The sequence below is a fragment of the Schistocerca piceifrons genome, chromosome 1 (assembly GCF_021461385.2).
Source record: "Schistocerca piceifrons isolate TAMUIC-IGC-003096 chromosome 1, iqSchPice1.1, whole genome shotgun sequence".
Lineage (NCBI taxonomy): Eukaryota > Metazoa > Arthropoda > Insecta > Orthoptera > Acrididae > Schistocerca > Schistocerca piceifrons.
Genome location: NC_060138.1, coordinates 259,875,006 through 259,889,798, shown reverse-complemented (window position 1 = coordinate 259,889,798; position 14,793 = coordinate 259,875,006). Strand labels below are relative to the sequence as shown.

Here is a 14,793-nt window from a genome sequence, read left to right as displayed (position 1 = left end):
TTTTCATTGAATCCAGAAGCAATTATTGTCTGACGAAGAGCCAAGTAACTATGTTTATTTCAGTATCTGTATAATATATTTCTTAATAACAGAAACGACTTAAGTTTTTGAAAGGAACCGTGTTTAGTTTAATGTCGAAGAACCCGGGCCAGTGAAGGCAAAAATGGTGAGTACGAGGGCGGGTTATAAGGGGTGGATGGAGGCGCGGAACAAGAAACAATTTTTAAACAAGTAAGGGAAAAAATTACGTCAGAGCGGCGGAATGCAATGCAAGGAGCCCAGGTTTGATGCTCGGCCGTGTAGGAGGTATTTTCAGCTCGCGAACTCGGTGTTGTATTGTCTTCATCATTTCATAATGATGAACACGTAAGTTGCCAAAGTGGAGCTAACTAAAAGGATTTGCACCAGGCGACCGGTCTACCCGACAGCCGTCCCTAGCCACACGCACATTTCATTTCAGTTCATTATTTAAGATATGTAACACTAGTATCTGATGACATGGAAGATATTCTATCTTTATACCACTCCTTTAAATGACCTTAGCTCTTGCGAGCTCTTTGCTCATGTTAATATTTGGAAAATTCGACTTCGATAGTAGTTACTTCAAAATTCAAATACTGTACATATACACATCGTATTAATTGAGGAACTATTTGCTCCCCGAAATATCGCTAATTCAAATACTCTCTATGGTGTCCAGTAAGAAATGGACGAAAATCAATGTAAGTTAAAGTTTAGTCATTTGAAATTAATTTGCATAAAAATCTGGTTTCTCAGTACCCGATAAAGCAGCATCTATTTCTTTTTATTCACTGGAATAATCTCCATTGCAAATGATGTGCTAATTTTCGTGAATGTGTAATGCTTTCCAGAAAATCGTAACTGAGTTGTTCTCCCACATGTACATTTCGTAATTAAGGCTCGAAGCTGTAGACAAAACATCCAGAAAATGGAACTGCTCCTCTTAACAAACTAGAAGAGCGAACAAAATGCTCTGTATAATGAAGGAAACACACCAAAAAAGGAAGAAAACTGGAATTATTTTTTAACATCTACCGTCAGAAATGGTGGTCATGTAACAAACTAACTTTTAATCTGAAATTTGGCATTTTGAGTAAAATCGTAACCGGGAATTATATTAAACTGCACACCTTTGTGTACCCTATGTTGTGTGCTTCCTGCTATAATAAATCTATTTGTCTATTTGCTTGGATGGGGCGCGAGTAGGCAGTGTTGTTATTGGTTCATCTACTAAGACGCCATTCACAATACAAATGGCTTTAATTCGTTAGCTAGATAGCCCCTCCCGCTCCCCCCCCCCCATTTGTAGCAACTCGTACTCCTTTGTTCTCCGGTAACCGTCGCTGTACTTGAATTACTGGTACAAGACCACTTCCGACGAAGTGCGGGGCTACGCGCTGGATTACCGTCTTAATCTGTCGGAAAGTTTCAGCGCATTGTTTACTTTTTTAAAAAATTTAGTTTTAGTTTCAAATTTGTTGTCTGTATGCCTCTCGTATATCAATATCTTTTAAACATCGTCACTAGAGTGAAAACACGAGGCATCAGCACATTTAAAACCAACATCCATACCGACACGGGACACGAATATGTGACCTCAGCTTTGCGTTTCTCGCAAGCCTGGATGGAGGATAGTTGGTATCTCTCTTCCTACGAAACTTCAATTATAATATTCTACTGGTACTGAAATGCTATTGCTGCTACGGAATAACAACCTTTTCAAAGCAGTAATATTTGCATACCATGCTGAAAAGTAATGCCCTCGAAATTTTTAATGTCAAAACTGTTACTGTGGTGCCACCGCCAGACACCACACACGCTAGGTGGTAGCCTTTAAATCGGCCGCGGTCCGTTAGTATACGTCGGACCCGCGTGTCGCCACTATCAGTGATTGCAGACTGAGCGCCGACACACGGCAGGTCTAGAGAGACTTCCTAGCACTCGCCTCAGTTGTACAACTGACTTTGCTAGCGGTGGTTCACTGACAAAATACGCTCTCATTTGCCGAGACGATAGTTAGCATAGCCTTCAGCTACGTCATTTGCTACGACCTAGCAAGGCGCCATTACCAGTTACTATTGATAGTGTGCATAATGTATCGTCAAGAGCGACGTTCTCCATTAATGGATTAAAGTTAAGTATTCCACCAGCTACGTCCGTTTTTTTCTAAATTCTAATTTCCTTGTCCTGTTCCGGACCTCACGCCAGCCTGTGTGAGCTAAAACGCGTGCCTTTCGGCTTCCTCTTGTAACCCGGTGTTGGCTCTCCTGCCAACCTACAACAGTTACAGCTTAAAAAAATACTAATTTTATTAACATTATACATATTTACAGCCTTCTGGCACCAGAACGCTCCGATTTGTAGCGTGTAACATGGCGAGCTGTAACGTAACTATGTTGATGCTGGAGAAACAGCGTGCTGTTATCAAGTTTTGAAATCGAAGAGTTCGTTGACACATGGAGGACACCCTCCTTCGGCAAGACAATGCCAAACAACTCATGACCGCAGCAATATCTGCAAAAATCCGACCCTTTGGGTACACTGCCACCGATTATTCTCCATACTTTCCCGAGTTGCCCCCACCGTTTCACTGATTTCAAAACTAAACGAACACCTTCGAAGCATTCACTTTGATAGTGATGAAGTGGTGTAACCAGAGGTGAGGTTCTGGCTCCGTCCTCAAAGTCGCACATTCTGCCGTGACAGTATCAACAAATTGGTCTCTTGGTGCGAGGAATGTGTTCGTCGTGGAGATCACTATGTCGTAAAACGAATACGAAGACATAAACAATAGAGATCTATAATATTAATACCGTTTGTTTTATTTAAAAAGCTGTAAGAGTTCTCATATTAAAAATTGGGAGACACTGTTTCTCAGCACGCGTTCGTATGAGATAAATGTTGTCTACAAACCTCCTTTCTTCCGACGTGAACAATGATAGGCGTTGAGAAAATAAAAAATTTGGATAAAATTGTTAAGATGAGTAGCAGCAATTTGGTGATACATATTCGTTAAAACGACAATCTACGCAACAGTCTAGACTACTGTTTCAAGTTATCTTAAGGAAATAGTGACTGTTCAAATAAGTCGCAAATCTGCTAGCGTGTATGAGTCACTAGTATCTAACCTCGGTGAACGATTTAGTCATTCCCCCGTGCTCCTCAGAAATACAATGTTCTTTGTATTTTTATTAAACACGAAACTCCTCCAGCTGTACTAAAGATTTTATATTTATTTTGCTACTAGTTTCGATGTTGCGTCAACGCCATCTTCAGGCCCGTACACTTTGACGAAATCAATTGTGTGTGGCTGAGTACTAGGAGTCCGCGGTGAGTCCAGTACATGCTCCACGCGGATGGCGGGCAGTAACTAGTTCTTTGTTTCTCGTATCTTAGGTAGTTTCTCGGTATTAAAATCTACACTTTCAGTTGCTTGCATTCTGAGTCGATATGGTCGTATGGTTCACCGGGGACTATCTGTAGACAGAATTTTTCTTCAAAAAAAAAAATATTTAGATGCAACATTAAAAACATCTAGCTCTCTGAACAGCACCTATGCAAATGTGACTTCCTGACAAGTCCTTGTTTTATCAAGACGTTTCTGTCCCAGTATTGTGACCTGTCGACGCCTGTAAGCTTCCTTGAACGGACAAAGGCTCACCATCCTCCACTTTTTCTTTAGCTGAGTAAGTATTCGGCTTCTATTGATTTCATTGTGGACTTGAGCGATAAGCTCCTTCCTTCGTTAGTTGTTTAGATAAATGCACATTATAAACTACAGTTAAAGTATAGTTCAATATAAATGAAAAAGCCTCCTGATGTGCCTCACAGAAACGCAATATGACCGCTGGTGCACTCAGTATCAGATAAGATCAGCAACACTGCTACGTCGTTTGGTATCGATTCTGTTGTCTACAGGGTATGTTCACCGCTGGAAGGTTGTGGAAAAATTTCGAACTCAGCATCTTCTAATCGTGTACAACTGTCAACTTTCTTTAAATGAGAAAAGTGCAATATGATGTCAATGTACAGGAGCGAACACCCTATAAAGCCGTCCACACGACAAGTGTTGATTTTCGACGCTCTGTTGCTTCATTTAAATACCTGGTGGTAATATTACAACGCCGTACGAAGTAATAAGCGGAATATAAGTGTGAAACAATAACGCGTCTAAAAGCTTTGAATGTGGCAAGTTTTAACTTCTTGGAGCATCTGACGTTAGCGGTACCTTTGATTGGATTCTTGAGACCAGAGAAAAATAACTGTGCACAATGTTTCGTGCCCGCTAAGTGGAGAATTGTGTGTGGATATTTACAACTCAATTCACGGGTGTAACATCAGAAACAATGTTAAAAACTAGAAAACTGAGACATTATTTCCTGATGTACATCTTGCAAGTATCGTTTGTAAAAGAGGTCATTTGCATCTAATGTCGTCGAACGGTACCAGGTCTCGGTAGAAGGCCATTTCGTAGATCATTAACTGATATATGTTTTCATCGTATGTTACGTGAACTGTTCCTTTGCATCTCCTGCTCGGTATGGAAACTGCAACGAAATGCAGCACCCAGTTTTGACACTTAGTGGTGCCCGTATCATTCCATTTATTATTGCGTACTATACCACAGTGCGCATCAGAAGCCATAATAAATTTGCATGAACAGCACAATCATCTTCTTCTAATGCTTCAGGAAAAATGTTAACACCCTTAGTATACGTAATTACGGAGCAAGAATTTAAAGTTTTGCTGTATTCTTTGGTACGAAAACAGAAATTGACTAGACTCATCATCTCACTGTATTCTCTAGAAGTGTAGCTGTTTCATTCTAGTTTGACATAAAGTTTACTCACGAATCTCATTAAGCCTTCAGACGAGACACCCTCACGTCATGATAAAGTGGCAGACGGTACAAGAGAGGAGCGCTCCTCTCCGAGAGGTTAACACTTGAAATTCCGAGAGAGTACGTTCGGAGACGAGCTAGGCAACATATTACCACCTGCCGCGTACTTTTCGCGAAATGACCAGCGCGGGAAACACAGAGAGACTAGAGTTCACACTGGTGCAACTAGATAATCGTTCATGCCGGGCACGATTCTCGACTGCAGCGGAAAGGGGGTCATTTATAAAGGTCCCAGAATCACCCTTCGCCACACACTGACAGCGGGCTTGTAGAGTGTAGATGCAGATAACAGCAGTAGTATTTCTATGACAGAATGAAACACAAAACAAATATATAAAAACACAGCACTGTTTCATATCTTTCACTTTTCTATGTTAAATGCTCATTCGTACTATGTTTGAAGTAAAAGACGTTATTTTGTTTGGAAAACAAGGATGGTACTACAGCCGTTACACAAGGTACGATAAGGCTGGAGTGGTGTAGGAGATTGTGTTATTTTTTCGATGAAACAATCTGGCATTTGTTTTAATCGATAAAGAGCCACAGATGGATATTAATTTTGGATAGCTGAACTTGGACATAGATCCCGAACCTTCTGAATTCGGCAACTGCCGTCTTGTTGATGTTCACGTTAAAGACTACTACATTATACACTTATTACATTACGTATGTTACACTTTAAAGCCGTTTTCTGTAACCCCTATTCCTGTCGTAATTAGAGGCGAACGTACGGCGGAGTGTTCAAAAATAATGCCTCCAACGTTTTTATATGAATACTCTTAAAGTTTATTTAAATTAAAAGACATCATTAACATTCCACAGCTTTATTCTTCATGCCCACATATGTGTAACTTTCTGCCGATGAAGGGCTCCAAATTGCGATGTATAATGTAAGTATGTCGGTGCGTGAGGCACAAAATGTTGTAATCAGATTTAGAATTCGAAGCATTCGTCCACACATGGATAACTCTGTCCTTCAGCATGACAACGCCAAACCACACATGAGCGCTGCGACATCTGCAACAACCCTTCGCCTTGTATTCTCTGTCATCGATCACCTTCCGACCAGTACCGAATCCGCCTAGCTCACTTTCATCTGTTTCCAAAAATCTTTAAAAAACACCTTCGAGTACTTCATTTTGATATTGATGAAGTGGTGCAAGCAGAAGCGAGGCTGTGATTTCATCCTCAAAGTCAAACAATGTACAGTGACGGCGGCAATAAACAGGTAATAAACATATATATATATATATATATATATATATGTATGTGTGTGTGTGTGTGTGTGTGTGTGTGTGTGTCTATGATAGTGTTTACAGTGCGATAATCTGAAACCATGCTAAAGTCAATAAAAGGCTTATCATGCGCTGGACGTACTACATAACAATCTACTAGATATCTAATATGTATCAGTGTGTCGTGCAGATCCATCTTTTAAATTAAACTATGGTAATTTAACTCTTCGTACGGTATACAACTGGATACTGCAGGAAGAAGAATTTGGGCTATGATTTCTTAATTTCTGCCTCTCCTTGTCTCTAATACCTACTCGGGATTGACAACAGTTTAAAGTTGCGTACTGCCATGACCCGTTTATTTAGCATAGTTATGGGTGATGCTTTATAACAAATGTACCACCTTCTGTCTTATCCAAAAGTTGTTGCTGTTCAGCATTAGACCACTTAACGATTCATTTAGTGTAATATCATTAAAATTTGCGAGTTCCACTCCCAAATGGGCCACCTTGTCTTTGTACTTATGTAGTTACCCAGAACCACTCTAGGTAACTATGAGAATTGATCTATCAGAAAGCTACAGATTTTTGTTTCCATTGTACTGCTGAATACAGAAATAACGCGTTCTCTAATAACGTTCCGGTTAATAACAAGTTAAATGAAATAGTGTTCTGGTAAGACTACTTCTATAAAATGAGTTCATTGGTATATTACCAACCCAAAAATTATGTTCGACACAGATTCGTCGCCTATCTGAAACAGAACTGTGACACAAGGTCTCTTGTAACATTTTGGGCACGTGAACACATTTAGCTAGCAAATTACGTGCTGCGCTTCCGTGATGTGCCACTGTATCTTAATCTTCCAAATGCGTTATTGAAATTATTGTGTGTAACCTAAGTTCTACAGCCGTGTAAATTGTTTACGAGAAGGCAAAGTGAAGGATCATTTCGTAGGGGATGTGGGACAATGGATGTGAGTCTACGCAGGAAAGCAATTAGCGCTTAATAAATGAGGAGGAACTTGCAAATTCTAGCGTTAAGACTGCATTATTTACGAAATGACATAGACGTCCGTTGACTTGAAGCACCTGATACTCAAAATATATGTTCCACGACTTGGATAGGTCTGTCGATTCATTTCTTGTCTACTTCCATATAATGAGGTTTACAATACGTTTACTTAAATTCCATAATAATCCACAGCTACAGTAACACTAAAACTATCACATTGTCTTGATGTAAATATTTACCGGACTCGTCAATCTGTATCTGTGAAGACGCCGCCGTTGACGAGAAGGCGAAGGAGCAAAAGAAGAGAAAGGAAGAGCAGACGAGCACCGTGCGCAGTATTCGGCGTCGCGGTCCGGCGAACGGTAGCGGAACGTCGGTCACCATGCTGTCATGACAGGTGCGACCTAACAATGAGCGCGTCTCGCGAGTCACCGGTCGCCGGGAAACAGCGCAGGCGGCATCGCGTCTCCCTGTGCCTCGCGGACGCTGTCGGCGCAACACTGGCGCGCCGCCGGGCCGTCCGCTGCGAGCCGTCCCAAGGCGCCCCGAGCGCACCCGATCTCCAGCGGAAACGTTCGAAGCAGAGCCGCCACACTGACCGAGTTTGCGCATCCACTGATCTTCAATGACTTTCCCATCTGCCCAATGGCTGGAATCTCCGGCATCCAGCTTCCCAAGAGTCAACAGATATTTCCACATCTACACACCTTATTAATATTGTATAGTAACCCCAAGGCGAGGGCCACACGTTACGTTGTTCCTTTTTTCCTTTTTCATTTTTATTGTTTTTTATATAAGACGGCGGCGCTATATACACAGCTTGATAATATTTGCAACATGTGGCCCCGGGGTTGCGGAATTTCTGAAGATGTTCGCCTCGGTCGAAAGAAAGATAGCAAAATAACGAAAAAGTTACCCCCAACGTAATGGCTTCTCTACAAGTATAGTTTCTGACAGTCGCTGTTCTCCTACTGGCAAATGCTTACGATCACTATATCCATTACGGTATTTGGCGGAGGATATTTGTTTACCAGGCTCACTTCTCCCCTTTCCTCATCAAGTCACGAATGATGCGCGGAAATAACCATTGTTGATAAGCTTCCATGTAAATTCGAATCTCTCGTATTTTACCATGAAGTCTTTTCACTAAATATACGTTGGAAGAAGGAAGATATTGCTTCACTCGACAAACTTTAACAGTAAACCACCACCTTTCTGGTAGTGTCTGCTCCTGAAAAAAATTGTTGAAATGGCTCTAAGCACCATGGGATTAAACATGTGAGGTCATCAGTACTGTAGACTTAGAACTACGTAAACCTAACTAACGTAAGGACATGACACAGCCGTTCGGGATTAGCCGAGCGGCCTAAGGCGCTGCAGTCACGGACTGTGCGGCTGGTCCCGGCGGAGGTTCGAGTCCTCCCTCGGGCATGGGTGTGTGTGTTAGTCCTTAGAATAATTTAGGTTAAGTAGTGTGTAAGCTTAGGGACTGATGACCTTAGCAGTTAAGTCGTGACGTTTTCACGCTTCCTAAACGAACCTTTGAGGAAACGTACTCCACTTCTTCTGGTTTTCTCCTGTCAAACCTATCTGGTACTGAGCTCAACAAGCAATATTCAAGAGTCCGTCGAACGTGAGTTTTGTAAGCTACCTCCTTCGTGGGTGGACAGCACGTCCTGTGGAATCTTACAATAAAACTCTGAGACCTTCCTTATCTGTTATTGCTTTTACGTGATAGTTTCACTTTAAATTGCTCCGTAGACATGTCGCAAAACATTGAATGGATGACACTGCTTCTAGTACAAAGCCGTATGGTATGACTATCTGGGATACTCCGGGAGGCAGGTTCGGCCAGATAACTAAAAAACGTTTTTTATCCTTCACGTCCACTGCTACATTTTCCACGTGTGTATTAGTGTACCTGACACGATCAGATGAGTGTAATACGCTATACGTAAGTAGGATGGTCTCTTGTTGGTGGTAGATAATCAAGAGAGATGGAAGAGGTTGAAACAGCATGCCAGTTCGAAGGCTATCCGACAATAATTTCACCAAAGGGCCGCCGATGGATCAACGTTCAAAGTGTCATTTGTCCTCACTTGACGAGACGCTTCGGAGAACGCTACCGTTTAATCCAGTGTCTGATGGTCAGGAACTTTACGCCTGCATCGTTCCTACCCTTTCGGGAAAAACAAAGCGGAAGTAAGCAACAACGTGTGGCATGCCAGGGAGTTTACCCATCCAAATGCCTGATACTCCCTATGTTGTTTAATTTCGGAGATCTGACGGGACCCGGAGTATTAGACGAGGCAAGACCGTTGGCACATTTTCCAGCGATTGTTCAACAGTCGTGTAATCATATCATAATTGATCCTTTGACCTATCCATGTGCAGTACGTTACATCTGTTTATGTTGAGGTTCAACAGCCAGTCCCTGCACCAAACGGCATTCCCCTCCAGGCGTAACTGTACTGTATTTCCTTACAATTTTCTAGCATCGTGACTTGTCTGCATACAGGCCTAACAGAACCATTTGCGAACAGCCTTATAGAGCTTCTAATATTAACAAATGTATCATATACATCCACTGACCAAAAAGTAATTGCCCTGTAACTTTCTACTGAGGCATGACTGAAGTAACTTTTTCTGTATGTGCATAACTAGATTCTGCAGTCTGTTTACTAGAAAGTCTTCAAATAAAATCACAAAGACTGGTTGACATTCCGGAGGCTCGTATTTTGGTTATTCGGTTGCAGTGCCGAACTATATCGAATGCCCTCCATAAGCGAAGTAATATGGCGCCAAGCTGGGCACCGACATCTACTTCTTTGGGTGTCTCGTAGGCGAACAGAGCGAACTGTATTTCACTCTGTAGTTCTTTTGGAAATCAATGTTGGTTCCTACCTGGAGGCCTATCTAGTGCATGACGTGATTAATTCAACCGATATGAAGGTAAAGGAAAATAAGAAAGTGATATCTGTAATATTATACGTCATTTTGTCGGGTCTGATGATATCTCGTGACAGATATTGTAAATAATGTACATCAGTCACAAAGAATGCTATGTTTCAATACGTTCCATAAAAGCAATGAACTTCAAGAGCCATGTTGCTCGTCCCTGTTTTGTTCTTTGTTTTTCGCATGTATGTTCTTTCTCGCCTGTGAGTCCATGTATGTAAAGTTCGCGGTCTGTACATTAAAGTTACACTATTTTGTTAACTGAAAGTATTTTATGGTTCCTTTCAAAAATATCTATCCCTCAACCAGATATTTATTTAAATATAATAATAATATTGCGGTCGATTGCCCATCTGCCTTCGACTTTTTGTGTCGCTGAGTCCGCCACTATGTGTGCTAAAGAATATTTCAGTATTTGCGAGTTTCACTCGTAAAGGAAAATAATTCTGAGTGCTTTTATAATTTTTTACAGTCTGTTTTCAATATTAAAGTTAATTAATATTTAGTTTACAAAACTAAATCAGAGATTTAACGCATTAAGGCTTAGGTGAGGCTTCACCTATGATTTAAAATATTTTGAGTTATTTCGAAGGATTAAAAGATAAATCAATTCTTTAAAAGATAATGTTAAAGAAATTCTTTGCAATTATTTTCAAATACGCAGGTGTTTGTACCGCTCTTCCTTTCTGTGTAACATTAGATTAATTTTCTGGGAAAAGAAATCATTTCATGCTGTATATTATCGCTGAGTTGGCTACCGGTTATGTTACGTTGTCATTCATTCCATTAATAATAAATAACTTTTTGCCTGCTTATTGAGATTACGTCATGCTACGTATATTTAAGACGCATTTACTCCCGCTCAAAATATACGTGGCATTCCCAAAAACAATATTCAGAATTTGAACTGCTACGTTACATTATCATCGCTGTAGGTTGCGACTGAAGCCTGTGCGCGTATTACAAACCGCACGTAGCAATCCGCACTGACTTACGCGAAATAATTAAATCAGTTCAAGACCAAAACAAACGCGTAGAAAGGCGGTAATGGTACAGCACCGGCATCTACTTGTTTGTGTGTCTCTCGTGGGCGAACAGAACGAGCTATGTTTCACTCCATAATTCTTTTAGAAATGAATGTTGGTTCCTGAAGAGGAGATTTTAGGTCTCCACAGTAATATCGTAATATGTGGCCAGAAAACGTAAAATTCTAGAACTGACTCACATCAGCGACATAGGTCTACAGTTTTGCGCGTCTGTATGGCGGCCCTTGTTATGAACTGGAATAATCCGTGCATCTTTCTAATCACTCGAGGCTTTTCGCTCCTCCAACCACCCATGATACGCCGCTGATAGAGATGAGCCAGTTCTGTCTCTTACAGACAGCAGATGTTGTAGGTATCCCTTAGGCCCAGCTGCTTTTCTTAGGATGAGAGATTTCAGTCGACTTTCTATTTAACCATAATTTATTTCTAAATCTGAATTTCGCGCGAAAATTGTATGGACACCCGCTGCACGTCCTTACTCGGCGAAATAATTTTGTAAAAAGCAATTTTAGAAACGGATGCTTACAATAAGTGCAGCTACTCAGGGAGATTCAATCTGGGCGGTAATTGTCGTACGGCAGCGAAACCTGGCAGATACACTAATACGTTAATGCGGAACCGATTTACAAAGGAAAAAAATTAGTTTTACTTTTGGCCACCAGGGACAAATCTGGCGCTGTACATTGTTTATATGATGGCATGACATCCACAGTGTCACTTGAGAAGACATTACGCGAGTGAACAATATGGCTACCGAGAAGATAGACAGTGAGCTGTTAGTGAAACTGTTTCATGTGAATGGCAGCAATTACAGTGGTGTACTGAGAGAATATCGCCGAACGAGAGTTCTGAGGAGAGGCGCTTTGTCATAAATCGTTTAAAGAAGGTGATAATGAAATTCGAAAACACTGGTGAGCTTGGTGTGGCACCTGGACTGGAAGGCGTCCTGCCCAGTGGAAGTTATTGACAAATTTGCTGTCGCTGTAACTGACCATGCAGCACATGCCCAAGGTAGTGCCAGTGCTCATGCAGTGTCACGAGAACTGTGGTTTATTTTGCACTGGCACACATACGAGATCCACTACGCGCAGCAACTGAAACCTCATGATCAGCAACAACCTTCTGAATTTACTCATCGGTTTCTGCCACGGATTGAAGTTTTTGACTTGTGGCCAGGCAATATTCGACGGAATGACGAGGCAGGTTTTAAACTACAGGACGCAGTGAATACACAGAACTTCCGGTTTTGGTGTACTGGTAAACGGTGTTTTGTGCTCGAAGAGAAAATGCGCTCGCCGTATGTGATTGTATAGTGTAGATTCACCAGCACCTCCATTCTAGCACCATTGTTCTTTGAACTGTGAAGTGCACAGTGACGACTCTACATTACATTTGAATAGCACGTATTCCTGCATTCAGAGAGCACAACTGTGTGGAAACCACAGTTTCCATCAATGATGGGAAACATCTCGTGTCGCTCGTCCAGTGAAAGATCTCCAGGGATTTTCCAGCTGCATGGCGTGCAAGATGATCTGATATGAATCTGTGTGGTTTTTGGCTCTAGGGCTATGTAAAATAAGCGTTTACACAGGAACTATTTCACCAAAATTGCTGCGAGAAACTGTTGATTCAGGGGTGTGGACCAAACAGCGAGGTCATCGGTTCCATGGGATTGGGGAATAATGGGGAAGGAAGTCTCCCGTGCCTTTTCAAAGGAACTATCTCGGCATTTGCGAAACGATTTAGGAAAATCACGGAAAACCTAAATCAGGATGGCAAGGTGGAGACTTGAACCTTCGTTTTCCCGAATGCGAATCCAGTGTGCTAACCACAGCGCCACCTCACTCGGTCGAGCAACCGTTGATCAGATCGTTTTACATACGCAACATCTCGTCCACATCTCCAGCACTTATACTGAACATACTGTTTAAGCGGCGGTTAGTAATAAATTGAACATTATGCCTTTGTCAATGGTTTGCCCCTATCTGCTCACATTCCGTTCCTAACGTATCACATACAGAAATATTTCTATACATGTTTCTTGCATTCACAGGGCTAGATTTTCACTTGGTGGCCGAACCTGGAACTACATTTTTCCAGCCTAAATCTGTTCCCCAATGACGCATTATAAAATCTACCAACGTTCGCTGCCAAACGATAATTACAGCTCACACTGTACTTCTGTGAGTAGCTGTATTTTAGTTTTAACCACACGGTATGTCAGCCTTCTCTCGCTCATCCACCGTTCAGATACCACTGTCGTTACTGTGTGTCTGGATTGCTGGGTCTCATCTGCTCACTGACGTAATACAAGTTTCCTATGAATTCCAACGTTTTTGCCACTCACTATTTAAAACCTCTTCCGCTGCTGCAAATGAGTTATTTGCGTTCTGTGCTGAGGCCGATTTTGTTATGCTCGCCAAATACTGATGCCGATGCTAAGAGGCTGCGATTCGGATGATATGAAATACTGATCCTCCGATTTTCGAAAACTATTAGCTGAAAACATTTGATTTTTGCACATCTTACAGTCTGAGATCTTCACTCGGTAAAGAACTGAATTTCTTTTTGTTATCCGTCATACTTACTGCACTGCATCAAATTATGTAAAATATTGTACGAAGCTTTACAAGAATTCACAGAGGTAAAAACGCTTTGATTAAACTTTGTATATGGTAGTTTTTGGCTCATACAGTGCAGTAAATGAGATATAGATAAGATATCAATGGTTCATTTAAAATTGAGAGCAGAACGGCATCGCATTTCGTTCTCGGGTTGTTTGGTTTTATATGCGACGGACGGCCCAACGCGTCGCGTCCATTGACGTCCTTGCGCATTATGAGATCATTACAATCGTTATGATTCATAAACGATTGAAGATACCGAAACGATGTTTCATATAAATGATAGTATGCAGTGAGGCACATACGTTGATTATAGAAACTCCAAACGTCTTTATTAATTAAGGTACGGAAGTTACGTAGGTTGAAACTAAAATAGTGGAAACTATTCATCCACCAGCAATACAAAACGGTTACATGTTCGCACCTTTTACTTTTCTTCAGTCACCAGCGTTGTGTAGAACCCACTGCCAGAGATGTGGAAGGCGTAGTGTACCGTTAGCAGAGCCCGTTCTGTTGATGGTGCCAATGGAGCGGTCTACTGCCTGTCTAACCGCTGCAACAGTTCTGAAGCGAATGCCACGAAGTGGTTCCTTCGTCTTGGGAATCAAATCAAAGTCACAAGGACTCAAGTCCGAGGAGTATGGTGGATGGTTCAGTACTTCCCAGTCTCATCGACCGAACAGAGCAGCCGCAGCTTGAGTTGTATGCGCCGACGCATTGTCGTGCAAAATGATGGGAGGGTTGCGCAGAAAGTGTCGCCAGTTCTTTCACCATGGTGGTCGTTTCTGGAGCATCACCTGTGACTTTCTGCGCAACCCACTCTCCATTTTGCACGACAATGCGCCGGCGAATACAGCCCATGCTGTGGCAGCTGTTTTCAGCTGATGGGACTGGGAGGTACTGTACCATCCACCATACTGCCCGGACTTAAATACTTGTGACTTTTATTTGATTCCGAAAATGAAGGAACCACTTCGTGGCATTCCCTTCAGAACT

The 14,793-nt window shown here is 41.8% G+C and overlaps 1 protein-coding gene across 1 annotated transcript in view; it reads right to left on the bottom strand.

Annotated features, from left to right (window-relative positions):
* LOC124709672 overlaps window positions 1-7,646 on the bottom strand; it is a 485,537-nt gene extending 477,891 nt beyond the window's left edge. Inside the window, exon 1 of the mRNA XM_047240862.1 lies at window positions 7,409-7,646. Within this exon, the coding sequence (XP_047096818.1) occupies window positions 7,409-7,553 (145 nt within the window). The 5' untranslated portion in view covers window positions 7,554-7,646. The remainder of the gene's footprint in view (window positions 1-7,408) is intronic.
* Between the last annotated feature and the right edge of the window lie 7,147 nt (window positions 7,647-14,793).